Source organism: Tachysurus fulvidraco, chromosome 20 (assembly GCF_022655615.1).
Source record: "Tachysurus fulvidraco isolate hzauxx_2018 chromosome 20, HZAU_PFXX_2.0, whole genome shotgun sequence".
NCBI lineage: Eukaryota > Metazoa > Chordata > Actinopteri > Siluriformes > Bagridae > Tachysurus > Tachysurus fulvidraco.
The window spans coordinates 1907244-1934276 of NC_062537.1; the positions used below are offsets into that span (position 1 = coordinate 1907244).

The 27033-nt window shown below is 41.5% G+C and overlaps 1 protein-coding gene across 28 annotated transcripts in view; it reads right to left on the reverse strand.

Moving 5' to 3' along the window:
- Nucleotides 1-1096: 1096 nt before the first annotated feature.
- The window catches only part of gramd1ba (GRAM domain containing 1Ba), a 65072-nt gene continuing 39135 nt past the window's right edge, over nucleotides 1097-27033 (reverse strand). For 11 of the 28 annotated variants that reach the window (XM_027158519.2, XM_047804801.1, XM_047804799.1 and 8 more), the window contains 18 exons: nucleotides 18761-18977; nucleotides 15686-15706; nucleotides 12194-12278; nucleotides 10564-10667; nucleotides 10354-10449; nucleotides 10188-10268; nucleotides 9964-10079; nucleotides 9195-9372; nucleotides 8854-9025; nucleotides 8527-8670; nucleotides 8293-8411; nucleotides 7606-7748; nucleotides 7040-7143; nucleotides 6542-6745; nucleotides 5901-5991; nucleotides 5504-5611; nucleotides 4389-4512; nucleotides 1097-3798 (listed from right to left, as the gene is read on the reverse strand). In XM_027158519.2, coding sequence (XP_027014320.1) covers nucleotides 3709-3798; nucleotides 4389-4512; nucleotides 5504-5611; nucleotides 5901-5991; nucleotides 6542-6745; nucleotides 7040-7143; nucleotides 7606-7748; nucleotides 8293-8411; nucleotides 8527-8670; nucleotides 8854-9025; nucleotides 9195-9372; nucleotides 9964-10079; nucleotides 10188-10268; nucleotides 10354-10449; nucleotides 10564-10667; nucleotides 12194-12278; nucleotides 15686-15706; nucleotides 18761-18977 — 2197 coding nt within the window. In that variant the 3' untranslated portion in view covers nucleotides 1097-3708. Of the gene's footprint in view, nucleotides 3799-4388; nucleotides 4513-5503; nucleotides 5612-5900; nucleotides 5992-6541; nucleotides 6746-7039; nucleotides 7144-7605; nucleotides 7749-8292; nucleotides 8412-8526; nucleotides 8671-8853; nucleotides 9026-9194; nucleotides 9373-9963; nucleotides 10080-10187; nucleotides 10269-10353; nucleotides 10450-10563; nucleotides 10668-12193; nucleotides 12279-13024; nucleotides 14260-15685; nucleotides 15707-18760; nucleotides 18978-21977; nucleotides 23959-26952 lie in introns of those variants that run through there. The other 17 variants (XM_047804798.1, XM_047804800.1, XM_027158518.2 and 14 more) reach the window with 13 other exon arrangements.

Consider the following 27033-nt stretch of genomic DNA (forward strand, 5'->3'; position numbering starts at 1 on the left):
CGGTGATCAGCGACAGACGTTTACACGGTGATATTTAACTACTTAAAAATATCTGTGTGTGAAATGAAGCTGAAGTTAACGACCTCGGCGTCCCGGAGGCCTGCGAGCGAGGAGATGCGGGAACAGAGGAGACGTGTTGCATCAGTCGGAGCGCTTGTGTTTGTTTCACACCTTTAATGAATGCTGTCCATTAGAGACTCACCTGAGTGACTGGAGAGAGAGAGAGAGAGAGAGAGAGAGAGAGAGAGAGAGAGAGAGAGAGAGAGAGAGAGAGAGAGAGAGAGAGACTTTTTTAAAAATCTGACTGGAGAGAGAGATACAGAAAGAGAGAGTGAGTGGGAGAGAGTGAGAGAGAAGAGAGAGAGAGAGTGAGAAAGAGAGAGACAGAAAGTGAGTGAGAGAGAGAAACAGAGAGACACAGAGACAGAAAGTGAATGAGAGAGAGTCAGTGAGAAAGAGAGAGACAGAAAGTGAGTGAGAGAAACAGAGAGAGACAGAAAGTGAGTGAGAGAGAAAGAGAGAGACACAGAGACAGAAAGTGAGTGAGAGAGAGAAAGAGAGAGTGAGAGAGACAGAAAATGAGCAAGAGAGAGAGAAAGTGTGTGAGAGAGAGACACAAAGACTGAAAGAGTGAGTGTGTGTGAGAGAGAGAGAAAGAGAGAGAAAGAGAGTGCGAGAGTAATGAAGAAAGAGAAAATGAGCAAGAGAGAGAGAAAGTGAGAGAGAAAGAGAGAGAAAGAAAGTGTGAGAGTGAGAGAGACATAAAAAAAGACAGAGAGTGAGAGAGAGAGAAAATGAGCAAGAGAGAGAGAGAAAAAGAGAGAGCGAGCGAGAGAGATTTTTTTTATTTCTTTTGTTTCTTTGCTTGTTTGTTTGGTTGTTTGACTTTATCCTGAACAGAAATGATGAGTTATTACAATAAACTCTGACTGAATGTAAAACAATTATCTAAAATATCCGACGCTATCGATCGTTGTCCGCTTTATCGCCATGGTGACCAGTTTTTTATGCAAACATTTCCAAACAGCTTTGTCGATGAAACTCGATCCGGATTTACGCAAGCTTCAAAAAACACACGACTCGATCGACCCGGAGCGAGATCTCTTAAATAGCTTTATTCTTTCCGCCCGTCTTCGTCGATGACATAAACCTTTGACTCTCCGACTGCCAGCTCTCGAACCAGCGACACGCTGGAGCCTTGTTTTTCCCCCCATATAGACACAGCGACTATACATATACAACATGTACATCCATTATAATATCAGTATAAATATTTCAGCTCCGTAATATGTCCCTTAAAATAATCGCAATAATAAAAACATGAAAGATCTGAAACACACCGCTTGCGATACAATGAGGATTGTAATACTTACTGTAAGTTTGTAGCTACTTCTCGTAGCTACTTTTGTAAAAAACGAATGACAACAACAACAAAAAATAAAACAAACAAACAAAAAAAAGAGGGAGAGATTAAGGAGGGATTATTTGGCATTCGTAAAGCAACTCCCTTTTTTTTTTTTACTATCATGAACTGATCCGTAACTTATAACTATTCAAAGACTTCTTGAAAAAGATTAAGGGAAATGTAGGCGGAGTCATCTCATCTTATCCACGCCCCCTGACGAGTGACACACCGTTTAGATCCATGATGAGATACTCCAGAGATAAAGCACTTGGTCAAAGAGCAGCGCTTCATAGGATCATCTGGAATGCTAACGCTCTAGCGTCCGAATCGTTTTTCAGGAAAATTGCTCCATTAAAAAAAAAAAAAAAAAAAAAAAAAAATTCCTCGTTTTTTTTTTCCATGATAAACATCATGCAGCAGACTCTCAGATATCACAGTAACGTTCATGATGTAAAAAAAAAAAAATGAAAAGAAAAAGTGAAAACTGACTCCTGACAGAACGCGGGTTATTATTCATTCAGTTAAACACCCGAGTCGATCGGGCGAGCCGCGCGTTACACAACTTTTCCGGGTCGGTCCGAAGGAAACTTGTATCACAGCTTGTAAAAGAAGGTCCGGGGGAAAAAAAAAACTTCACACGTCAGAAGGTTGTAGGTTCGAATCCCTGCGTCGAACTGGATCGAAGAATATGGCGGATAAATAAATACATAAATAAAAGCAGCGACGTGGAGCTCGGACTGACGGAAATATGATACTGAAGAGAAATCCCTAGTGTTTTTTTCTTTCTCTTTGCGCTCCTCTTATACTTCGACTGAGCGGCGTGGAAACAAAAAGAAACGAAATGCAGGAAAGAAAACGTGTCGCTAGTCTGCACCAGATATGTGACGCTGACGGGTTTATTACGTTGCACCAGCCTCGCTGTTTTTCCTCCGTGTCGAAGTTAACAAGAAAATAAAACTCTTCTGTCCTGAAAAAGGTAAAACGTTACAGCTTTACCGCTGACGACGACACTCGAGACACTTCCATCTGTGTTACGTAAAAACGGCTAGATTTAAGCTCTAAACATAACCGCGAGCCAGCCGTTACTATAGGAACGATCCGGTCCGTGTATCAGAGAGCGTTAACATAAACCTGCGACGTGCATTAAATCAATCAATGCGTCCTTCTGACCGATCAGATTCAAGGATTATTTACGACCGGAAAATAACGGATTTCTCCGTTAGCTAGCGTGAACCGTTCGGCGGTAACCTAGCAACGTGGCGAAGTTTTGGTACCTTCAGAGAAATCAAAGCGCTGTCTCCGAACACGAGGGGATTATGAGACAGCTCGATAGCTGCCCTTGTTTTTTTTTTTTTTGTTTTTTTTTGGTGAATAAAACATCGTAAGTTTTTTTTTTCCCATAAATTACGATAAAAGTTACGAAATATCAGCACATGCCAAGATTTTCACGATAAACCGACAGATTTTCTTCAGATCATGTAACAAAAAAAACAAAAAAAAGAAACAGCACAGAACACTGAATGGACGAAGAGTATAAATAAAATTGGCTCAGAATCGTGGACAGTTCAATGTTGCTTGACAAAAAAGAAACAAAAAGAACAGATGACAAACAGATTTGTGCAAAATGAAATACAGTAAAGTATTTCTGAGGAAATCCGTCACGCTTCCTGTTTCCCCGCTAACGCCGAGACCGTCCGGGCCTTTCACGTTTCCGGGCAATAAAATGTCCGGATTAGAGAAAGTCGCGACTCTGCGCTCGGACGGAAATAAACCAGGAGCTGCATAACGTGGGCATTTATGCATAATTAGCACCATGGCACAAGCTCTCCGGGGTCCAGCCCCGATTTTTCCATGGAAGCTTCGGTAGAAATGTAGCTCTGGCAAATATAGCTCTACTTATAAATTAGAAATCTGTGTGTCATCGTGATATGATTTCTGCGTTCTTCAACACTTAAATAGATAATAGGTCAAAGGTTAACCTGGTCCCGGACCCCTGAATGGTTAAAAAAATCTAAAAACAGATGGGTGGTGATGGTGATGGTGGTGAAAGTGATGGTGCAGCTGAGATGTTGCTGCGTGTGCGTTTAACACTCAAACGAGTCCTTGAATGAATGAATGAATGAATCAGGAGTCATTTTTGGCCCTGCAGATCAGGACGATCTGTGGGTCAGACGCTTTTTGCAAGTCGGTGCTCAGCGAGCGGCGCTGGACAGGAGAGGAGCGAGGCGGCTCCTGCGAGGTTCCCCGTCCTGCGCTCTTCTTATTGCACGGCGTGTCTGTTCGGCCCGAGGTCTTCGCTCCCGTCAGTGGTATCGGTTCCGCTTGTCCTCGGCGGCCGAGCCGTCGTCTCTCATCCCGATTCCCTTCTGCAGGTTCAGTAAAGATCTTCTCATCTGTCAGGGGAACAGTTCACACACGACAGTCAGTCAGTCGCTCAAACCTGAACATCACACCTTACTACTGGTGCTGAATTCTCCGCTCCGTTCGGATCAGATCCGGATCGGATTTTCAGACCTCCGGATCGCAGCTCTCCACCCAAAATCGATGATATTCATATGCTTGTATGAACCCGTTACCATAGCAACGAGAGATTTTTATTTAACATCGATGGAAGGAGTCTCCAGTTTTATCGGAACTCAACACGTTCCGAGAAACAATGACATTTTCGTGAAGAATTCGCTTCGTATTTTTACACCTAAACTGTCGTCCGACGCTCGAAAGGAATCGGACGCGATGTTCTGCTAACGTCCTGCAGACCTGCGCTTTCTTCCCCACGCAACACAGACCTTTAGCGTGTTTACTGCTCCGAGTCTGTCGCACCTTGTTGCGGGTCACCGCTGAAGTGTCTGAGGCGGCAGCGTTAACATGCGATGTTTTAATTAGACGGAGGCGAAAAACAATGTTGCGTAACGACGTCTGTTTATTTATCTGCTCTCTTTACGGTGCCATCTGCCGGCATCTGATTTAATCTCGCCGGATTTACCTCGTCTAACAAAACCACAGACGACTTGATTATCTCCCGCCACTTCTCCAGCTCGTCGTCATGGTAACGCTGCTGCGACTCCAGGAGCTGAGCCCACTCCATCTGCGTTTGGGGAAGTTTACTGCTAAACACACACACACACACACACACACACACACACACACACGGACACACACACACACACACACACACACACACACACACACACACACACACACACACACACACACACACACACACACACGGACACACACACACACACACACACACACACACACACACACACACACACACACACACACACACACACACAGAGTTTTCTGTTCATTACTTAGTCGGGGATTAACTGTTTCTTTAAAATAATTAAGTTTATACATCCACAGCAGCCTGACTGTAACACGCCCATATATGGTAATCGTACCAACACAACAATGTGCCTCACTTTTTGATCATACAGTCCACAGATATAGAAGATTAATGATTTCAAATGAGGATGAGGTTCCCTTTGAGTCGGCTTCATATCGGCTCAGGAAGCTCTTCCTCTCACCGCCGTCACCTGACGCCGGAGACTCCTTCTGGTGTTTGATGTTTAATAAACGTCTCCTTACTTTAAATTAGACGTAGATATTAACACGCCCCGTGTGAACGAGCTGTAACCAAACGATGTGGGAGTTTAAATCGACCGCTTTGATGTAAACCTGTGATTGGCTGCTGCTTTTAGAGGAAATTCATCACCAGGATAGAGAATTTCATGACTTTTTACTAAAAAAAAATAAAAATAAAAAAAAGAAATATTTTTGACTTGTTATTATTATTATTTTTTTTTACCATAATATTTTTTTAAAATCCTCAATATATATATAAACAACATTTTTGTGATACTAGTACGACTGTATAAAAGTCTGACATTTGATGTTAATATTATTTTTGTTCCCTATTTATCTTTTTTTGTTAAAAGATAAATACATATATATTTATTTATTTTTTAAAAAGTTTTTTTTTTTATTTTTAAAATGAAAAGTCTGCCAGAGAAACCTGTTACTGTTGATAAAGCATACAGAACAACATCAAACTGTGGAATTTTTTTCTCCTCGTCCTCTTCCTCTTCCTCGTACCTATCGTGAGCTCGGAGGCCCTGCAGCGACGCTAAGCTCTGTGTGGTCTGCTCCAGCGTCCACAGCTTATAGAAGAGCATCATGTTCAGGAGAACCAGCAGCACCAGGCTGAGGACAGAAACACAGGCCGTGTTCAGGTTATAATCCAGACGGAGCTCAGACGGACACTGATCTAACGATCACACACTGCCCCCTAGTGTTAGCATGGCAGGATGAATAAAGCCACACTGTACTGTACTGTACAGCTGACACACATCCTTCAGGACAAACAGTTTTATCAGACAGTAGTTCATCTCTGATTCGTCTCCGTTTACCTGTTTAGTTTATTCCTGTTTCGAACAGAATGAATTGACACTAATAAGTGATTAACGGGTGTAGCGTCTTGTGATAAACTCACACGAAGCTGATGATGAGCAGCAGTTTAGAAACGCCATAAAGTGCCAGACCTCCTGCGGCCGGGTCGGGGAAGTGCCGCGTCTGCGTGGATCCTGTGCCCACCAGGATTATGGGAAATAATAGACAAGAATGGTCAAAAAGATCCGAGAACTTTTAAAGATAAAACAATTTCATCCAAAACAATACACAAAATCACCCGAAGAGTTTTTTTAAAGATGTTTTGCTCTGATAATCTCTAGTCTCCTATGGACTTTTTTTTTTTTTTTTTAATAAAACAGCGACCAAAACAATAGGACAAAATCCAGTAATAGCTTTTGTTGCTAAGCAACATACCAGACAAAGATTGGAGTGTTTTCCAGACAGAAGAATGTCATATGTGCAACAGATTTATTGCTTTAAAACTTGGTGCATTATTACAGAATACGGTTATTGTGGTGTGGTTAAAGGTGTGTGTGCGTGTGTGTGTGTGTGTGTGTGTGTGTGTCAGGCGGATTTTAAATGCTTTAACTGATTTATGTGACTTTTCTTGTAAATAGAGTCAAGTTAACTGTTTAATTGATCAAGGGCGTAGTTTCGTGTCGCCACGGTTACATGTCCTTGATGGTTGATGTGATGCTGATGATGAAGACGATGGGGTCAAACCTGCCACGTGTTTGATGCATTGGATGACCTCGTCGTCCTCGGCCGTGGTGACGGCGCTCAGCTCCTCGTCCAGGTGCTGCGGCCTCAGGTGACCCGCCGCTCGTTTCCGGTGTCGTCTCACTGTGGACGAACGTGTGGCTTTGGCTTTGGGAGAAGGTCTGTGGGGTTTGTTCAGAACGACCTCTACTTTACTCAGCTCCAGTTCTGTGCACGCACACACACACACACACACACACACACACACGTCTTACTATAATAACACATCTAATTAATGCTATTTTACACCTAAATCTAACAAAAATTCATTACAAAATAAAATTCATCGATTCTAAAAAAAAGGATGTGCTGTTATAGGAAAACAATCACAGTTCAATAAGCATATTCAATTTCTATATAAGCAGTTAGAATTGTTATGCTAAACCTGTATTTATTGTTTTTATAACCAATAAAATAATAACTAGCTGACAGCAGCCGACTCGGACGTCTGACTCGACTCACCTAAATATCTGAAATATTCATCGAGGCCACTCCAGAAGTTTCTCTCGATGAAGCCCTTGACGAGACCCCACGGATGTTTTCTGTAGCGCAGCTCGGTGGAAACCCTGCGTGAACGCAACGCAACGCACCACAACACAGATTTAATTCCTGGCTCTGATGTGAGGTTTTATTATTAAATGAAGATTGAGACAGGACAAAGGCTTGAGGAGCGAGGTTTAGATACTTACACTCGAGGTTAAAGATTAAAAGTTTATAATTCAGAACTGGATTTGGGAGCGAGGTTGCGGTTTTGAGGTTGAAATTTGGACCGAGTTTTTAATTTTTTGCATTTGGACTGAAATTCTGATTTGCATTTCTGAGTGAGTTTTATATAAGAAATTGCAGTTTTTGAATTTTAAATGAAGCAAATTTAGACTGTGTTATGCCCTGTTATGACCACTAGAGGGCGATCTGGCACGATAAAATCGACAACTGGGTTTCCCTGTGATGACATCACGGCCGATCATTTCAGCGAGGAGTCGAAACGGACGTATTTCATGTCTCGGGTCTCGGTTGTCGTAGCTCACCTCAGTCTGCACTTGTTCTTAGCCACCCTGGTGAGCATGTAGCGGTTGAGCGTGTAGAAGTAGTCGTGATAAGGGACGTCGTGAGTGATCACTTCAGCATCGATAATGTAACACTCGCTCTCCTGGCTGGCTTTGTACAGAGTCTGGAGAGGGAAATGTATTATGAAAGAAAGAATTGAGTATAGTTCTAGTATAGTTCTAAATATAATTTGTTAGCCATTTAGACATGATTATGTGAAGCGATGTGGTAGTTTAGTGGGCAAGGTGTGTGCTAAATGCTCTAAAAAAAACATATACTAAACATTTCTTGTCAAAATTTTAATTTGCACTGAAACTCTAATGCTAAAAAAGCTAGGGTTAGGGTTAGGGTTAGGGTTAGACACATGAACTAAGAACTACAAACCATATTCAATTCATTATGAATTACGGCGACAGTTGGACCTTCTGTAATCTACAAACACGAACAAAACTTGACAACGTAGGGAGGTGATCTTGAAAAAAACTAAAAAACTTTCCCTAGTGCTGTCTAGTCTCATTCCAAGCCCTGCTTCTAATTCCATCTATAATATGGAATCATCCCAAAAAAAACCCCAACAACATATAGAACATTAATTTAAAACATTTGATACCAGATTTTGGACGAAAGCGGCGTAAAGTGACCCGGGTACAGTACGTCCTCGAGGTTACCTGAGTCTCGGTGACTGTAGCGGTTTTTGGGGCTAGGGGGTTGGTGATGGCGATGGTGTACATAATCTCTCTGCTCTGGTCTCCCAACTCTTCCTTCTTCCACGGATGATACACCACATCTGTGGACGGTGTCAGACATTCATCGTTAAGATAATGAGACGCAAAGAACTGACCTTGGGTCCTGTATTCTAATCAACCTGACTGCCGTGGACAGTTTGGACGAAATGCACCCACCGGAGAAGCGGCGTAGCTCCAGGAAGTCCCGCATGAACTGTGACTCTGTGAAGAGGAGATCGTACAGCTTGTCCACGCTAAACTTGTACACCTTGTTGATGTACTGTTTCCCGTTTAGGTCCTCGTAGAAGGCTTGGACTTCTCCTGAGGGAAAAGATGGAGCGAGTGTTTGGATACCTGAGTCCATCCTGCCGTCCTTTATTATTCCCATTTATTTACTCGCAACTTGCATGCCTGCTAGCTTTCATCATTCATTCCTTCATCTTCAGCGAGCACTTCATCCTGGTTAGGATACATCAGACACAGCCTACCGTGGGAACGTCTTACCATCGTCGTGGGTTTCTGACGAGTCGCTCAGCTCGGTCGGAAGATCCTCGTTGTCGTTGAAGTCGAGAGACGGCGAAGACGCCGGACCACTCGGCTTGTTATCTGGTAAAGGCAGACTTAGGAGCTCGTCAGGAAGACATCCGGAAAACTCTTCCTCTGGTGGAACGTCATACTAGATAGAGAGATCAAGCAGTGTTATTTATTATTTATTATTTACTGACAAATTCACTGCCAAGAACAGCTGCAGGCATTTTTTTTTTATGTTGCTTCAAATGTTCTCGGTGGTAAACTCAGACTTTTGGATTGTACACGATTCGCTTGACCAGACGTGCGGTTCTCACATGGACGGGTGTTTCGATGCTGCACGTTGAAGGGAGATTATTGCTGGTGAAGGATTTCTTGGGCAGCTGTGGACTCGTGTCCATTTTGACCTCAGGGGTTTTGGTGCACGTGTCCTGAACCTCGATCTCCTCGGGTGGGATCTCCTCACAGTACCTGCACCAGGGAGGGGGGCAACAGCTGGAGGTCAAGATTATCAGCTCGAGGAGACAGAGCGACACTCTAAGGCATATATCAAAGGGTTTCGAAGAGAGAGATGGAGGGCTGTTGTGATAATGGCTGGTTCAGATTGGGTAAAAAAAACAGTTATATAAACTACTGCTTTGTTTTCTGATCGAGCAAATGGGTGGACGGAAGACTAAACAAACCTGACAGAAAATAAACTAGCGTCTAAAAGATCATAAAAAGTGTGGGTTCTGTAGTTAATTCGATTAAACACGCTTGAAATGGGTGAAAAGATAGAAAAATTGAGTCGGTGAGCTGGATGGATGTGAACATGGTTGGATTGTTGAACTGTTGGATGAATGGATGGATGATACTTTATTTGCCAAGCCTCAACATGCATCTACATTATATCTATATCATCAACCAGATGGACTCAGGCTCTTATTCTAGAGTGATGAATGGATGGATGGATGGATAAATGGAGGAGAGACAAATGTAATAGAAAGCAGGGATATACTATAAGTGATTCCTATAGAAAGTTCCAGAGTAACGGGGTATGAACAGTCGCATTACATTTTAATAGATGTGGGAGGAGGTAAAACTCACCCCATGGTGTTAAAGTCATCATCTGGAGGCACGTAATCCTCATCGTCACTCGTCAAGCCCAGCTCGTTCCCGTAGCACTGATGGACAAAGTGCCACAGCTCTTTGGGACACAACGGCTACTCGGTAAAGAGGGAGGGGGGGAAAACGCACGGATGATGCAAAGAATGCTCTGGGGACTTAAGTTTACTCGAAGTAAACGGTACTTCAAGCTGGATGTGGCTAACCTTGTCCAGAAGAGCGTTCTGCCAGAGACGGAACATCATCATGTAGGTCCGGTCCCGTGCACCGAATGAGGTAAAAAAGTGCTGTGAAAGAAAGTGATGATGATTCATAAAAGAGTGGTTGAGAAAGAAAAGTGTACTGTCGGGTTTGGCGAGAACTTGAGATCACCTTCTCGTTGTCAGTACAGAGCTGGATGGCATTGGGGATGAGCCGTGCCGTCTTCTCCTTAGTCATGGAACAGATGTCCTTCAGACGCACCATCAGCTACACAGACACAGAGTTCATTCGTGAGGTTTCATCGAGTACTAATACAGAGCATTGTAAAAAGAAAAAAAGATGAAACGAAGAAGTTAGGATATCAAACAGAGAAATGTGCACCAGTGTTTCCCAGCGGAAGATGTTGCTGTAGAAGCAAATCCAGTTTTCAGAGAGGTAGAGGCGACCCTGTAGAAGAATGTCTCTCTGCAGGGCACATGAGTAGTCTGGCAGGGTAAAGGTCAGAGGACAGAGGTCAAACGTTATTGTAGAGGGGCCAGTGAGATTAAAAATATAGTCTGTAAAAGTTTGTGTCTCTGGTTTTATTGCTTTAGTCATGATCTTCATTTCGTTTTCGCATTTAAAGAATTTGAAAGATATTTATTGGTGGTTATTAACTGTAAGCGCTAGAAACTACCGACTGGGATTCTACTGGTTTAGTTTTTATTAAAGGTGCGGTCTCCGATGTTTGAGAAATGCTTCAGAAAACCGAGTCGGGACGACAAACTAAACAAAAACCAAACAAACGTGTGGCCAATGAGCAGAAAGGGGTCGGGGCTTGTCGATATGCGGCGGAGAGAGTGTTCGGTGCACGTGTGTGACATTAGCAGAAAGCGGTTTTAACATCGACATGGAGGATAAAAACAAAGAAAGAAAGAGAAGAAAGACTTACGATAAGGCAAGAAGTAGGACGTGTTAATATAGGATCAGCTTTCCAGTCCTGGAGAGAACTGAAGGAGCAGGAAGTTGGCCACATATTCACAGGTTGGAGTTTCCCGAGTCAATAACTCCTGAGCTAAACGCTGTTACTACACAAATAACACCTCTTTTCTATCGTAGTAATGTAGAGAGGCAGCTACAACCGCGTTTTGTGTAGTAACAGCGTTTAGCTCAGGAGTTATTGACTCGGGAAACTCCGACCTGTGAATATGTGGCCGACTTTACTTAAGACGCCGAGGCGCTTTTTTCCTTCTCGATAGGTGAGTAACGTTGGTTTTGCTTTGTTACACAGAACTAATATATGCCTTTGTCCTTTACATCATTATGCTTGTGTGGCATTTTTGCTTGTTTGTTTATCTACAATCGTATTGTTCTTCCCTTCAGCTATGATAAAGACACGTTTCTTTCCGTTAGTCGCCTGGGTTACGTATATATGTGTGGGCGGAGCTATCGATACAGGGGTGGGACCCGTTTGGGTTAGGGGCGTGTTTGTTTTGGTAATTTCAAATGTCAACATCGGCTTTCAAATATCGGAGACCCCACCTTTATGGAAAAACCATGGAACCTTTAAGTGAAATGGTAAACGCACCAACCAAAGAAGCTGCTATGGTCCTTTCTAAAAGTTTCAAAGATGCATTCATGATTTTTCATTCATTCATCCTCAGTACACACTTTAACCTGGTTATCCTGTGGTGGAACCTGGAATCTATCCCAGGAAAAGAAGGCTGATATACCCTGGAGCGACGACAGGCCACGGCACGGCCCGAGGCACCTGCACGCATTCACATCTTGGGGAAATTTTGAATTGCCAATCCACCTAACAGGGTTTTTTGGGAGCCAGAGACAACTCATTCAGATGCAGGGAGGACATGCAAACCTCTGTACAAACAGTAACCTGAGCTCAGGATAGAATCTGAGACCCTGGACCTGTGAAGCAGCAATACTTTGACCTCAGACCTCAATGCCTCAAACTTTTAAAAATACAGATCAGACATTGGCATTGCTCCTAATGCTGATCTTCTTGTCCACTTACCCACGATGAGGCGTTCGGTGTCGGGTAGCTGCTTGAAGAGTTTCCTGAAGTCCTCATTGCGTTGCTTATACGTAGGGCTTAAGACCTGAGGGACGGAAGGTAGACACTGAAATAAGGGACAAGAAGATGAGCCACTAGATAAAAATGATATATTGTCCTGTGCTGAAAATCAGTATATAACACGTTTAGCAGTATGATTTAGGTAACTCTGTGGTACAAGCCGAATGACTGTTTATAACACATTTATAACCCATATTTAAGCTTCTGTGGTGTTTTTTTTTTTTAACTAAGCTCTATTCAAAAGTCTATTACTGTTACACATGGTGACTGAAGTTACTCTCTGTTAAAAGTTTAAGAAAAGAAACATTGATATCAGTTCATTCGAAGATATCTACTTATCTACCTAACATCTACTTCCTTGGTCTAGTATACCTTAAGTCACAAGCCTGAGGATGAGAAGTCGTTCTAAGGCAAAAAAAAAAGTGCAATTTTCAGCTCCATCTGATGGACATACTGTAATAACCAAAACAAGTGTTAAAATTCTGTGCAAAGATCAAATACTTTTGGGACAGAAGATCCTTTGAGATCTGGAAGATCGGTAAGAAAATTGTTTCAAGTGGATATCTGAACTCCTACTGACTACTAGGGAATATAAAAACTTTTAGAACGTACAGACATAAAAATATCGAGTCTAGTTCACCAGATATAAAGCATGGAAGTTCTACAGGGAACCCAAAGGGAAACGTCGCTCTGTGTCTGGGAAATAACTTTGCATTCTTCGGCAGGTCGGAAGATTACGAGCTACTACTGTATAAAAGATCACAACTCCACCTTTTTGTGCTCTCGCTGATCACTTACTGCTGGAATTCTCTCAAACTCCCATTCCAACCAAGTCCAACAGTACTCAAGTCCTTCAGGGTGCTGAACCGTCTCGCGGTCACACGGCGAGTCCGTCTCACTTGCCATGCTGACCGTTTATGTCGGTTCAAATAAAGAAAGTTCACAAAAGTTCATCCACTACAGCTGTTAACCCAGTTGACTGATGGCAGCCACTTTAGGGAAGTCAAAGATCTGTCTTCCTGGAGGACGGTTTATCTAGTTTAGTGTGTTGAGACCGAGAGCGAGCACCGGAGTACAGCGTTGCTCTCAGATGAACTTCAGTAACCTCCTCAATCTTCTGGATACAAGCTATCTGTCATCATCCGGCTTGTGCATCGAGTCCAGGAACGTCACTTCTCTTGACTGCCTCGGGAAACCGCAACATGACACAGGAAGCCGTGGATAAATCCACATGTAGATTTCACCAGAACTTTGTTTCAAACTGCTGTTTCTTTCTTTTGCTGCAAAAGTAGTTTGAACTCTGCTGGTTGCGGTGCAGTCCTTTAAGAAAGGCCGCTGGAAGAACTCGAACACGATTCCTCGAAAAGAGGCGAGGTCGAACAGGATTCCTGCAGGCTGAGAAACAGGACTGGAGCTCCCCACACAAATGAACCAAGACAAACAGCCAAAACAACAGTTTTGCCCAGATCTCTTGAAGGTTTCCTAGAAAACAACAGTGCAGGAGGGGAGGAGAAAGTCGGGGAATGTTTGTGTGCTGAAGAAAAGGGGGAAGTGTACAAGGCTAGACATGAGCCAATAAGCAAAGCAGAAGAATCAAGAGGAGGGGTCGAAGTGCAGAAGTGTGTTCTCCGCTACAGGACTGTCAGACCTCCCCCCAACCTTGAGGGGGCATTAAGATTTACAACGACGCCCCTCGTGGGTGCCCCCTTTCCAAATCCTAGCAGTTTTTCCTGGAATTCTTTCTTTTTTTCTCGTGTACTCAGAAAGACAATCCAGTTCCTTTACCCTTCGTCAAGCTCCCTGAACATCCCACCACAAGACTGCTTACAGTTTCTTCCCAGTAATACAGAGGCAGACAAATCCGCGTTACAAAAGTGTCCCGAGAACAACAACCTTGATTGTTTGCTCTCGATCGCACACGCACACATGAGAAAGAGTTCGAAGCCCTCTTCAAAAGTCAGAATATCATATCAACCATTCCCTTGCAGAATGGGAACATTACAAGTCTCCCTCACAATTCCTCAGCAAGGTGAATGAACTCCAGTGAACTTTTCTCCAGGAAAGGAATAGTCTGGGGAGGTTCATGCCAAAGACACCCCCCCCCCCTCACTCTCTCTCTCTCTCTCTCTCTTGCAGTGGTGAATGAACTTTAGTGAACCTTCCTTTAAGAGGAAAGGCTCTGGAAGAGATTCATACAAAAGAGGCTCACTACCTTCCTTCGCTTTCTTTCTTTCTTTCTTTCTTTCTTTCTTTCTTTCTTTCTTTCTTTCTTTCTTTCTTTCTTTCTTCTTCTCACTTGTTCAACTTGTACAAAGGCACGTATAAGTCTTGCTTGTCACGTATAAAAACTTTTTAAGAAATTAAAGGATTTATTGCATTCCTAAATGAGACGAGAAAGCTGCTGTTCATCTGGTGACCCTTTCTCAACAGGGCTCCTAAAGCCCCCTTTCCCCCCCTAATTACAGGTTTAATACAAGGCTTTAAAGGGCTTACATCCTTTCACAGAGAAAACCATCATGCCTTTGAGACCCAGAGATAACAGTCTCATGCTGCTGAACTCCACTAAATCTGTATCCACATCTGGATGGCTGACCTGCTCTAAAGGCTCTATTGTCTAGATTTTATGAGGTCGAAAAGATCAGGGCGATTTAATCCTTTCATCCTGTAGATGTGCAGAAGCCTCGAACAGGAAAACCGTGGTGGAGGGAAACCTTGTGTCAGAATAGACTTACACACCCAGGAAAAGAATTTTATCTAGGGATGTACCGATCCGATATTTTGGATCGGTATCGGCGCCGATCCAGGCATTTTGAGTGGATCGGGTATCGGTGGTGCGTGACCGATCCAAATCCGATACCCTGTTTGCTGCCGCATTAATACTTTTTTAAGGTTTCTTGTGTGTTCATTTTTCATCCAGTAATAAGGGTATTTTTGTATTTCTTTGCCAGAAACAAATAAATCTTAATAACTAAACGAGTTGTTTACATTCTTTCGATTTAAAGGTAGGAAAGAACACAGGTATCGGATCGGATCGAATCGGATCGGTATCGGCCGATACCGGCAAACTCTGGTATCGGAATCGGATCGGAAGAGAAAAAGTGGTATCGGTACATCCCTAATTTTATCCTAAAGTTTTCTGTAGATAAGTGCGAGTGGGGCAAGTGTTTATATGTGGGGCAGTGGTGGCTCAAGTGGTTAAGGCTTTGGGTTGTTGATTGGAAGGTCAGGCTTCAAGCTCCAGCACTGCCAAGCTGCCACTGTTGGGCAAATGAGCAAGGCTTATTATTAACTTAACCCTCGCTGCTTCAGCTGCCCCTTCGCTCTGACCCTCAACCACCTCAGTTACGATATGTGAAGAAAAGAACTCCACCATAATAAAAGTTTCTATAAACCATTTCATTTTTAACAGTAAAAAAAAAAAAAGTGACTCACGTTGTACCAGCTTTGACTTTTCTGCTCGTCGGTCGTCACGGGGGGTGAAAAACAGAAAGAGAAACACAAACGTCGAAATCAGACAGAAATCCAGACTGAATTATTCAGCAGTGTTTTACACTCATAAAGACACGGTGACACTTCGGACCTGCACGTATACCTGTGTGTCCTTCTGTTCACATCAGTAACCAGGAGCAACAGTGTAACGGCTCCAGATGTGTCTACAGCACAGATATAGATGCAGATGTGCGCAGCTTCAACAAAAAAAAGGGCGGTGATAAACCGAATGAAATAAAATGAATTAAATAATACAGTTTCTTACCTTGTATTTACACACGATGCAGTTATTACTAAAGAAATGTATATTATAATATGTAATAATATACATAAATCTATTAAGCATGCATTAATCAAAGACTGATTCATTGATCGATTTCAGAATGATTATGAATTAAAGGGAGTTCGTTCGAGTTCCTCAAAAACATTTCAGGCTGGTAAAAATATTTCTTTAGTAAACTATTCATTTATTAACGAATAAATACGGAGTGAAGGAATTACTAATTACGCAGAATTGAAATTCTCAGTTAAATTATTCATGAATTATTTTAATGATTAAAATGAAAAGAATGTGTCTTGAATTATTAACAAATATATTTGTAAAAAAAAATATTCTCTGTTAATTAATAACCAAGGTGTGACAATAATAATACAAATACTACTGCTAACTTATTATTATTATTATTATTATTAGTAGTAGTAGTAGTAGTAGTAGTATGTTTTTTTTATTGTTTTTATTATTTATTTATTTATTTATTTATTTATTTATTTATTTATTTATTTATTTATTTATATTTTTGCTCCTCCACTAAGATGCCACTAGGGGGCGATATTTCTCCCAACATTCATCTTTTTTTCATGCTGAAGAGCGGGTGCTAAAACTTTTATGTATGATACAGTAGAGAGAGTAGAGGTGTAAAATAAACCTCAAAGTTTATATACTTAAAAATGGATCTTATAATATTAAATACAGATACTTATGATTTATATATTTATCCTTCCAAAGACAATATGTTAATATTTGAAGTTTATGATGTAATTATTATTCTGCACCTTGACCTCAGGACCCTATAAAGCTTTTACTGAACAGTACAGAGGTGCTGGAAAATTCCAGAAATGATGATATTTTTTCCATAAAAATCTAATCTAATCAAAGAGAAAAGTCAAATCGATGGTGTAATTTTCTTTTATGATTTAATTCGAGTGTTATTGAATATTATTCATTCTAATATTATTAATAAACCGAACTCGATGTCTTTTAGGATGCGAGACGAGCAGCTCAGCGTGGACGGCGTCAGGGAGGATGCAGGAGACAAACATCAAAGACAATGCGCAAACACACACACACACACACACACACACACACACACACACACACACACACACACACACACACACACACAAACACAAAAAACAGAAAGGTGTGATGCTTACTCTGGACAGTCTCTTGTGTGACTAGCATGCGTGAGAAAAAAAAAAGAACAAAGGATTCAGGAAAAGAAAAAAGGAAAATGTGGTACGCCGTGTTCGGTGAAAATGACGTAGCCCGTAAATGCGAAACACACGCACAAAACCTCGAGCAAGACGGATTTAACTCCATACTGACTGTCTCACACTCGCCACATGCTGATTGGCCGAGAGACTCGACTCCAGAAAACAGGTTGAAAAAGTGCTACTGTGCAACCAATCAGCAACCAGCATGTGATGTGTGTTTTGCTCTGAAGGGCTGCTGAGAAAACAACTGATAAAGACGTTCATGAAGAGAGAGAGAGTGTGTGTGTGTGTGTGAGAGAGAGAGAAAGATAGAGATAGAGAGAACATGGTGTAATAATGTGTGCATGAGATGATGATGATGATGATGAAGAAGTACTGACACTCAATTAGACTTTTCTTTAGTATCAAACTAACCTCAATTTGAAGTTAATTATCTACAGAAAAAGTAAGTGCCCCCTTTTTTGTTTTTTTTTATGACCATTTTGGCTTTTTTCATTATAGGTGCAATAATTAGATTTTTTTTTAATCTAAAAAAAGTTAGCTGAAGCCTAAATGTCTCATTTTTGCCTATAATTAAAAGAAACTGTGTGTGTTTGCATTGTGTGTGTGTGTGTGTGTTTACTATGTGTGTATATTGAGTGTGATTATGTGTGTGTGTCTATTTTGTGTCTGTATGTTTTGTGTGTAGGTATATTGTGTATATATGCTGTAAAAAATATATCATCTGTATAATGTGTGTGTGTGTTTACTATGTGTGTATATTGTGTGTGTGTGTTTACTATGTGTGTATATTGTGTGTGTGTCTATTTTGTGTCTGTATGTTTTGTGTGTATATTGTGTGTAGGTATATTGTGTATATATTGTGTGTGTTTAATACGTGTGTATTTTGTGTGTGTGTGTGTTTACTATGTGTGTATATTGCGTGTGTCTATATGTTTTGTGTGTATATTGTATGTAGGTATATTGTGTATATATTGTGTATATATTGTGTGTATATTGTGTGTATGTCTATTTTGTGTCTGTATGTTTTGTGTGTATATTGTGTGTATATTGTGTGTGTGTGTGTTTACTGTGTGTGTATACTGTGTACGTATTGTGTGTATATTGTGTGTATATTGTGTGTGTATTGTGTGTGTGTGTGTGTGTGTGTTTACTATGTGTGTATATTGTGTGTATATTGTGTGTGTATTGTGTGTGTGTGTTTACTATGTGTGTATATTGTGTGTATATTGTGTGTGTCTATTTTGTGTCTGTATGTTTTGTGTGTATATTGTGTGTATATTGTGTGTGTGTGTGTTTACTGTGTGTGTATACTGTGTACATATTGTGTGTATATTGTGTGTATATTGTGTGTGTATTGTGTGTGTGTGTGTTTACTATGTGTGTATATTGTGTGTATATTGTGTGTGTCTATTTTGAGTCTGTATGTTTTGTGTGTATATTGCGTGTAGGTATATTGTGTATATATTGTGTGTATATTGTGTGTGTGTGTGTGTGTGTGTGTGTGTGTGTGTTGCCGCTCACCTTGGAGTTCTTGTTCCCGGTGCGTGTGTTATGCACTGATTGGCTGTAAGTCCGCTGGACGTTCTGTTCGGGGGTGGAGGGAGATTTATCAGACGAGTGATCGCAGCTCTTCTCCACCATGTTCTCTCCATCTGCACTCGGAGGAACCGGAGAGCGAGAGCGCTTACGGAGGACGGGGGAACAAGTGGGGGTGCTCCGGGTCGAGTTACTCGCAGTGCTGCGGCAGGCAGAGAGAAAGACGGAAGGAAGAGAAAAATGTCAAAGTACAGAAAACATGTTTCTGCCACGTCGCCTCGTTCGGTTCAGAACGTCACAGAAACACATTAGAGTCATAGTGTGATGGACGAGTCTGTCTCTCTCTCTCTCTCTCTCTCTCTCTCTCTCTCTCTCTCTCTCTCTCTGAATCGGACGTGTCTCGTTACACATCACCTTCACTGTGACATTCAGCACACGGTAAATTTTCTTCCTGACTCGGCAGAAAGATACGAGCTCTGAGTACAGGGATAAAAAGCTAGCTACTCGACTCGAATCATCACCGACTCGTCGACTCAACATTCGACTCGATCGGCTTTTCCTTTTATGGAGTTTTTTGGGCGTGGCTAAAGTAAATCTGTGGTTATTAACATGAAGGTGACGGTGAAGACGGTTTTAATGACTTCTGCAAATCTGATAATATTTTATTTCTTTCTTTTTGACCAGGACATTATTTGTCTTCTTTTCGTCCACCTCAGTGTCCTCAACCGTTCTGTCCATCTTCCATAAAGAGCATTTTCAGTCTTAATTATTAATGTAATGTAAACAGACAGGGCAGCAGACATCTGGAAAAGTAAACAGAATGGGACAAAAAACACCCTGATGCTTTTACCTGCATTGCGCGCTCTCTCTCTCTCTCTCTCTCTCTCTCTCTCTCTCTCTCTCTCTCTCTCTGTCCCTCTCTGATTCTATTCTCACTCTTTTCATCCTCTTTTTCACTCTCTTTAATCTGACTGATTTTATCCTCTCTCTCTCTCTGTCTCTTTCTCATTATCTCTCTCTCTCAGTCTCTCTCTCTCTGTCTCTTTCTCATTATCTCTCTCTCTCTGTCTCTCTTTCTCGTTCTCTCTCTCTCTCGCTGTCTCTCTCTCTCTCGCTGTCTCTCTTTCTGTCTCTCTATCTCTCTCTATCTCTCTCTCTCTCTCTGATTCTATTCTCGCTCTTTTCGTCCTCTCTTTTTCACTCTCTTTAATCTGACTGATTTTATCCTCTCTCTCTCCCTCTCTTTCTCGTTATCTCCCTTTGTCTCTCTCACTCTGTCTCTCTCTCTTTCTCTCGCTCTCTCTTTCTCTCGCTCTCTTTCTCGTTATCTCTCTCTGTCTCTCTTTCTGTCTCTCTTTCTGTCTCTCTATCTCTCTCTCTATCTCTCTCTCCCTCTCTTTATCGTTATCTCTCTGTCTCTCTCTCTCTCTCTGTGTCTCTCTTTCTTGTTATCTATCTTTCTGTCTCTCTATCTCTCTCTCTTTCTCTCATTCTCTCTCTCTCTCCCTCTCTCTCACACACACACACACACACACACACACACACACACACACACACACACACACACACACACTCGGTCACTACTCAGATGAGAGCTGACATTTCCTCCCCCGCTCCTGCATTACAATCAGTGTCAGCGTTAAAGGTCGTGATCTAAAAGGTCCCGTCAGACCATTTATTAGCTAAAGCTCACGGTGGAGGATCAGTGGTGAGTTGTTGGATGACGGTGAGACGTAGCGCACTATGATTAAACTCCATCAGTAACGCGAGCTTCCTGTAACATTAGACCGGAGGACGGCTTTAGCGGCTCCGTTAGCATCGAGCGGGACGACGAAAACGACGAGTCAGCAGTCTGCGGAAAAAACTCCAACAGCTAAATTGCTGCTTTAATCTTTAACCGAACTGAAATCAGAATATTTGTATTTATTTATTTATTTATTTTTACTGTAAAACTGTTTCCAGAAAGATACTGAAACTGAACTGAAATAATTGTTCATTATTTTTAGTTGTTTTAGGCGATAATAATAATAATAATAATAATAATAATAATAATAATAATAATAATAATAATAATACATTTTATTAGATCATCAATACATAAAATGAGGCTTTAAGTGCTTCACAAGTCAAAGCATGAAAACAATATTAGGAAAATAAGAATCGATAAAAAGTGTACATGTGAAAAAATAAATAAATAAATAAATAAGAAGAAGAAGAAGAAGAAGAAGAAGAAGAAGAAGAAGAAGAAGAAGAAGAAGAAGAAGAAGAAAAAGAAGAACTAAGTAAAACAGTAACTAATTAAAAGATTCATCATCAAATGCTTAAAAATAATATGAATATTTGGTAATTGTTTCATTTCAACAGTCAAATCTTTTAGTATAAGAGACTCATAACTAATAATAATAATAATAATAATAATAATAATAATAATAATAATAATAATAATAAGTGACACTAAATGTTTTCCTTTTTTTGTTAGAATTTTCTAAAAATTATATTCAGTAGCTTACATGCTCTGATCTAAATACAAACATTTACGCAGTTCAGATCATGTTCCTGAGGTAAATTTCCTTCTTTTTTTCTTATTTATTTATTTTTTTATGTTTTACAAAAAAAAAAAAAAAACATTGTTAAGTTCGCCACTTTCCGAGTGAAGACCAGTGCGAAGCAGCAGGCACCTTTGTATAGAAGAGAAATAAAACGTATCAATCGTTAAAGACGACAGAATTTTGAAAACATTTTGATTTGGAAAACTTCATCATCATAACATCAAAAATCATAACATGATAAACTCGTAACAAACCGCGTTTAAAAATCCGCGGTAATGTGAGACTAATTTTCGTTGAGACTGTAATGCTGTAGGATTACTGACATCACTTCAGCCGTAAAACAAGCATATTATAATATTATGAAGAGAAACGTCAGAGCAGCATGTAGACCTTCACGCCCTCTTACAGATACACCGACACGGATATTAATATTACTAACACGGCAAGAACAAAAATAGATCTTATGTTCAGAAATCTATGCTAATCCCAGCCTGAGCACCGATGCTGCACTTGTAGCCGCCGGAGCCAAACGGGGACCCTGGGGAGATGCTATGACGCGGACACGCTAGCGATGAGGGAGAACAAAAAACCCTGATGCTAATGCAGACGCTGAGAAATGCTGAGATTGAGGAGATGGAGAGATGCGGACAAACCTGGAAGCCATGAGCAGAAATTCTCCCTGCTTCATTCATCCGGCGAGAGGAGGACGGGGTGACGGAGGAAGGAGGAGGAGGAGGAGGACGACGAGGGGGAGGAGGAGGAGCCGTGCTTGCTGTCTCACACAAGCTTGCTCATTACTTCTGCTTCATGGATTCATGGCTCTCTTTCTCTTTCTCCCTCTCTTTCTCCCTCAGCGTTCTCCCTGCACTCATTATAGAGTTTTTTTTATGAATGAAAGCCCCTGACATCAGCACTAGCAGTCACCCCTTCTCTCTCCTCCCAGACACCATCATCTTCTTCATCCTCTCCATCCTTCTTTCCTTCTTTTAAGGTTCCAATGATCTTTCACTTAAAGCACAAGGATCCTTTACCTACTCCTGGATCAGTCCTTTGTTCTTTAGGCATCACAAGAACAGGAGCAGGACCAGGGGGTTCTCCAGGAGCAGGACCAGGGGTTTCTCTAGGAGCAGGACCAGGGGTTTCTCTAGGAGCAGGACCAGGGGGTTCTCCAGGAGCAGGACCAGGGGTTTCTCCAGGAGCAGGACCAGGGGTTTCTCTAGGAGCAGGACCAGGGGGTTCTCCAGGAGCAGGACCAGGGGTTTCTCCAGGAGCAGGACCAGGGGTTTCTCCAGAAGCAGGAACTTTTTTCTTTCCAAAAACAAGAAAGTTTTGGAAATTAAGCAGTAAACCTGTGGTTAAGGGGGACAACCCAGGTTACTTGTGACGTCCTGGGGCTGATGGGTAACATAGTTATCCTGTTCGGGTAGATCCGAGGTCTATTCCATGTCGGGTCAAATTACTGCAACCAGTCTATCTAATTTAAATACTCAGAGGTTTTTTGGTAAGTGGAAGGAACCTGGAGATCAGTAAGGTAACATACATGGACACAGAGTTTTCCAAGACAGGAAATGACCTTTGCCATCGTATTACCTTCCAAAGAAGAAAGTTGACTGAAGGTCTGTTTATAGCTGCTCTAATAAACTGCGTGACACGTTGTCATAGTCCTTCACAGACGGCTCGATTCGTTTCGTACGAGGCAATTAGTCTGCATCTTTAATGAACTCCTGTGTCCTGAGCTCTCTGATTGAACGCCATAGCTCTGGTAAATTATTCATTTCAGGACTCGGGGGTAGTTTACTTGGAGTCCTCGTGTGGAAAAGGGAAACGAAACTTTCAAGGGGAAATATGGTGCTCGTTGGTTCACACAGGGTCAGGGTACCGATTAAAGTCGGGGGTCAGGAGTCTACGGTGTGGAAGGTTCAGCGTTGGTTCTGATGGTCCATACGGGAGTAGTGATGCCTACAGTAGGTAGGCGTTGTGCTGTAATGGAATGCAGCCAGGATTTGAGATTTCTTGATGCGTGAGACACAGAGGATCTTGTTCTGGCTTTCATGCAAGCAGGAAATAAGGAGTGCAGGGTCCGGTTCTCGACGCAGGTGTCACAGAAGCCGTGTTGGCGTCGCCTGTGAAATCGGGCAGAATAACCCGTCGATACGCCACTGCAGCAAACACGATTGTGACTCAATTTACTTCCAGGATGCGATGGGAGAACAGCAGCGGTGCTCGCTCTGGGAAGTCAGGCATCGCCCCCACACAATGATTTACTGCATACTGCACTCGTATGTGCTCGTAATGCAGAGATTCATCCACACCACGCTCTCCTGTTACGACAGAGTCCTTAAACACGACGCAAACACCCCATGACAAAGTGGCCTCCTATCCGAAAGTGCCAGGTCATTAATTATTCATCAATTGACTGTTAATTAGCAATATACCCTTAAAGAACCCTCGAAGTGTACTAACTGGACTCATCGCTTTGTTAGATCCTGGTATGTAAGGTGATAACAGGCTACAAGTGCAGCAGGTACGAGGTACTAACAGGTTATGATGGGTTACGTACAGCAAGGCATTTCAGATGATCCTGATTTCGTTATGTCCTGTCATGACTGGAGTAAAGATGAAGTTTTATGTCTGGATGACTGATGACAGGTTACGCTAAATTTAAACAAGCCAATTATTCCAGTTTGTGTTGGGTTATAAAAAGTTATCCGACTTCCGACAGGTTATGATGAGCTAAGTCATGTCGTGTCAAGAAATTTCAAATTATTCCAGGCTACGATGAGCTATCTCAGGTTATGAAATACGGCAGATTCTGGCATGTTATGACAAGCTATAACAGATTATGACAGATTATGATGAGCTACCTGAGGTTATGACAGTTTATGATGAGCTATCACCGATTATTTTTACAGGTTATAATCTCAGGTTAAGACCTGTTATAACCATATACACTGGGTTATGACAGGTTATAATGAGCTATCTGGGGGTATGACTGGTTGATATTTCTTAGTATACGACTGATTATGATTACTCTCTCGTGTAATGACAGGTTATGGTGAGCGACCTCAGGTTATCACCTGTTATAATGAGCTATATTAGGTCATGAGAGGTTATGATAAGATAGTTCAAGTTATGCTATGTAATGCCATATTATTCCAAGTTCCGGAATTACTGTAATGATCAAACCCAAGTATTTCTAGGCCAGGTTAAATCCTGAAAGATTACGACAAGTTATGCCAAGTTATGAAGGATAAGGTATGGTTCAATGCACTCTGCTAATGTTTTCTAGCTCATAACAGGTTATGATAGCTTGTTCAATATTTCTGCAAGTTATGCAAAGTTATGACTGCTTTCTAACAAAGTATGTAAAGTTATGTGAGATTATAAAACGTTAAGCCTCTTATTACTGTATTATGACAGTATGCTAAAATATGTCACGTTATAACATGATATATACGATAGGGAAGGTTTTATGCCGAGTCATGACAGTTTATAACAGGCTAGGCAGAGTTTATGACATGCTATCCTCAATTATTTCAGGTTACGAGAGACTGTTGCTTATGACACATTATGACACGTGAGACAATGACATAGTTTGCCAGGTTAGGAAGGGTTCATGACCACAACATGGTATAGGAGGTTATGAAAGATGTTCGCTGATCATCGCATTCACTAGAATCAGAAAAATCAGGTTTTGAGAAAACTGACCCACGGAAGCCACTTGAAGTAAAAGCTAAGCTAATTTTCTCTCAGCATCCCCAAGATATTAATTCAGGACGAATAAAAACGGCATCATCACACTCTTATCACACCGAGATGAAACATGGAAACATGAAAAAAAAAACAGCTTTGAGTCACTCTAATTTCTGTCTGCACCGGAAATAAATCCGACAAAAAATGCAAACACGGAAAAGTCCGTGATCCAAATCGAGCAGAGCCTTATATAACTTCTGAGCTAAATGCTAACCCTGCTAGTCAAGTATGCTCGCTAGGCTGCATTAAAAAAAGCATGTGCACTGTAAACAAATCCACTGTTCATGGACTGGGGAAGAATGAATGGAGCCAAATCTGCAGAACCAGAAGCTGGATGGATGGATGGATGGATGGATGGATGGATGGATGGATGGACTGGTGGATAATGACCACACAGGTAGAAAAGGAAAGAAGGAAAAAGGGAAGCAAAAAAGGAAGGAAGGGCAGGAGGTCAATGGCTGCTTCCTGCACTGCTCGCCTCCTGCGGCATGGCAAAGCTTGACGCTAAAAATATCCACCAGCCGTCAGGAGGAAGTGCACACACACACACACACACACACACACACACACACACACACACACACACACACACACACACACACACACACACACACACAGTAGCACTGATGCTGCAGTGCTAGCAGAGACAAAAACAAAAAGAACAAAAAAAGAGGAAAAGGGTTTAAGGGATTTAGCAGGCTTTCAGTCACAGAGTTGTTGCTAAGTCATGCTAGGCTGCGTTATATCAACTGAGCCTATGACAGATTATAACCTGTTATGCTGGGTTTGGGAATTTCTGAAATTATGTTATTAACACTATGACAGTGTATGAAATGTGTGCTAGATGACAGGTTTATGTCCTAGATTATGTAAATGCATCCCAGGATTTACAGAGTTTTGGCAGTTTATGCCAGGTTATAGCAGGTTGTGACAGGTTATAGCAAGTTAGGCTAGGTTGTATGGCAAGATATGCTAGGTAAGAGCAGGTTAGTCCAGGATGAATCATGTAATCCAGATTGTTCTAGATTATACTGTGTTATATTATTCGGTGTTATTACAGCTTATAACAGGTTATGTCAGATTAAGCTAGATTTTACGATAAAACTTCTCAGATTATAAGTCATACTAGATTATGATGAGGCTATAATTTATGACCGGTCATAGCAAGTTACGCAAGTCTCTATAATTATGTCATAACAGTTTAATTCAGGTTGTATGATGAATTACAGGATCACTGTGTCATAGTAAATTATTGTTATAACTTTAGGTTATAACAGGTTATGATAGGTTAGACTAGATAATGAGACCTTGTTATGTCAAGGTAGGCTAGGTTTAACTTGACATAGGTTTAACTTGGCTAGGTTTTATTAGGCTACTCCAAGTTATGTCAGGTTACGCTAAGATAGCTCAGGTTATGCTAAGTTATGTGATCTTATGGTAAACTGTCTCAGGTTAATACAGGTTATGTCAGATTATGACAAGCTATCTCATGTTATGATAGGTTAATCCTAGATTATGTCAGGTAATGCTAAGATATCTCGTGTTCTGACAAGTTACCTGAGGTTATGCTATGTTAACTTAGGTTATGCTGCACTATGTCAGGTTATAACAGTTTATGTCAAAGACTATACCACAGAAGTCCATGTTTTTACAAGCTACTATTTCTGACAAGATATAACAATGCTAATTTATGGATAGTAGTTCTAGGCCATGCTGGGTTATGACTGATTATAACAGATTATGACAGGTAATGCCACAGGAGGTGCTGTAGGCTGAGCAAGTCTTGCCAGGTTATGGTATGTAATTCTCGGCCATGCCAGGTGATAGAAGGACGTGCCAGGTTATATCTCCAGGTTTAAGGTGTATGCATCTTACCAGGCGAGTTTGAAGCCTTTCATTAGTGCAGTAAGCTTATGTCCTACAGCCGCGGCATTGTCTCTCCACTCGGCTCGCTCG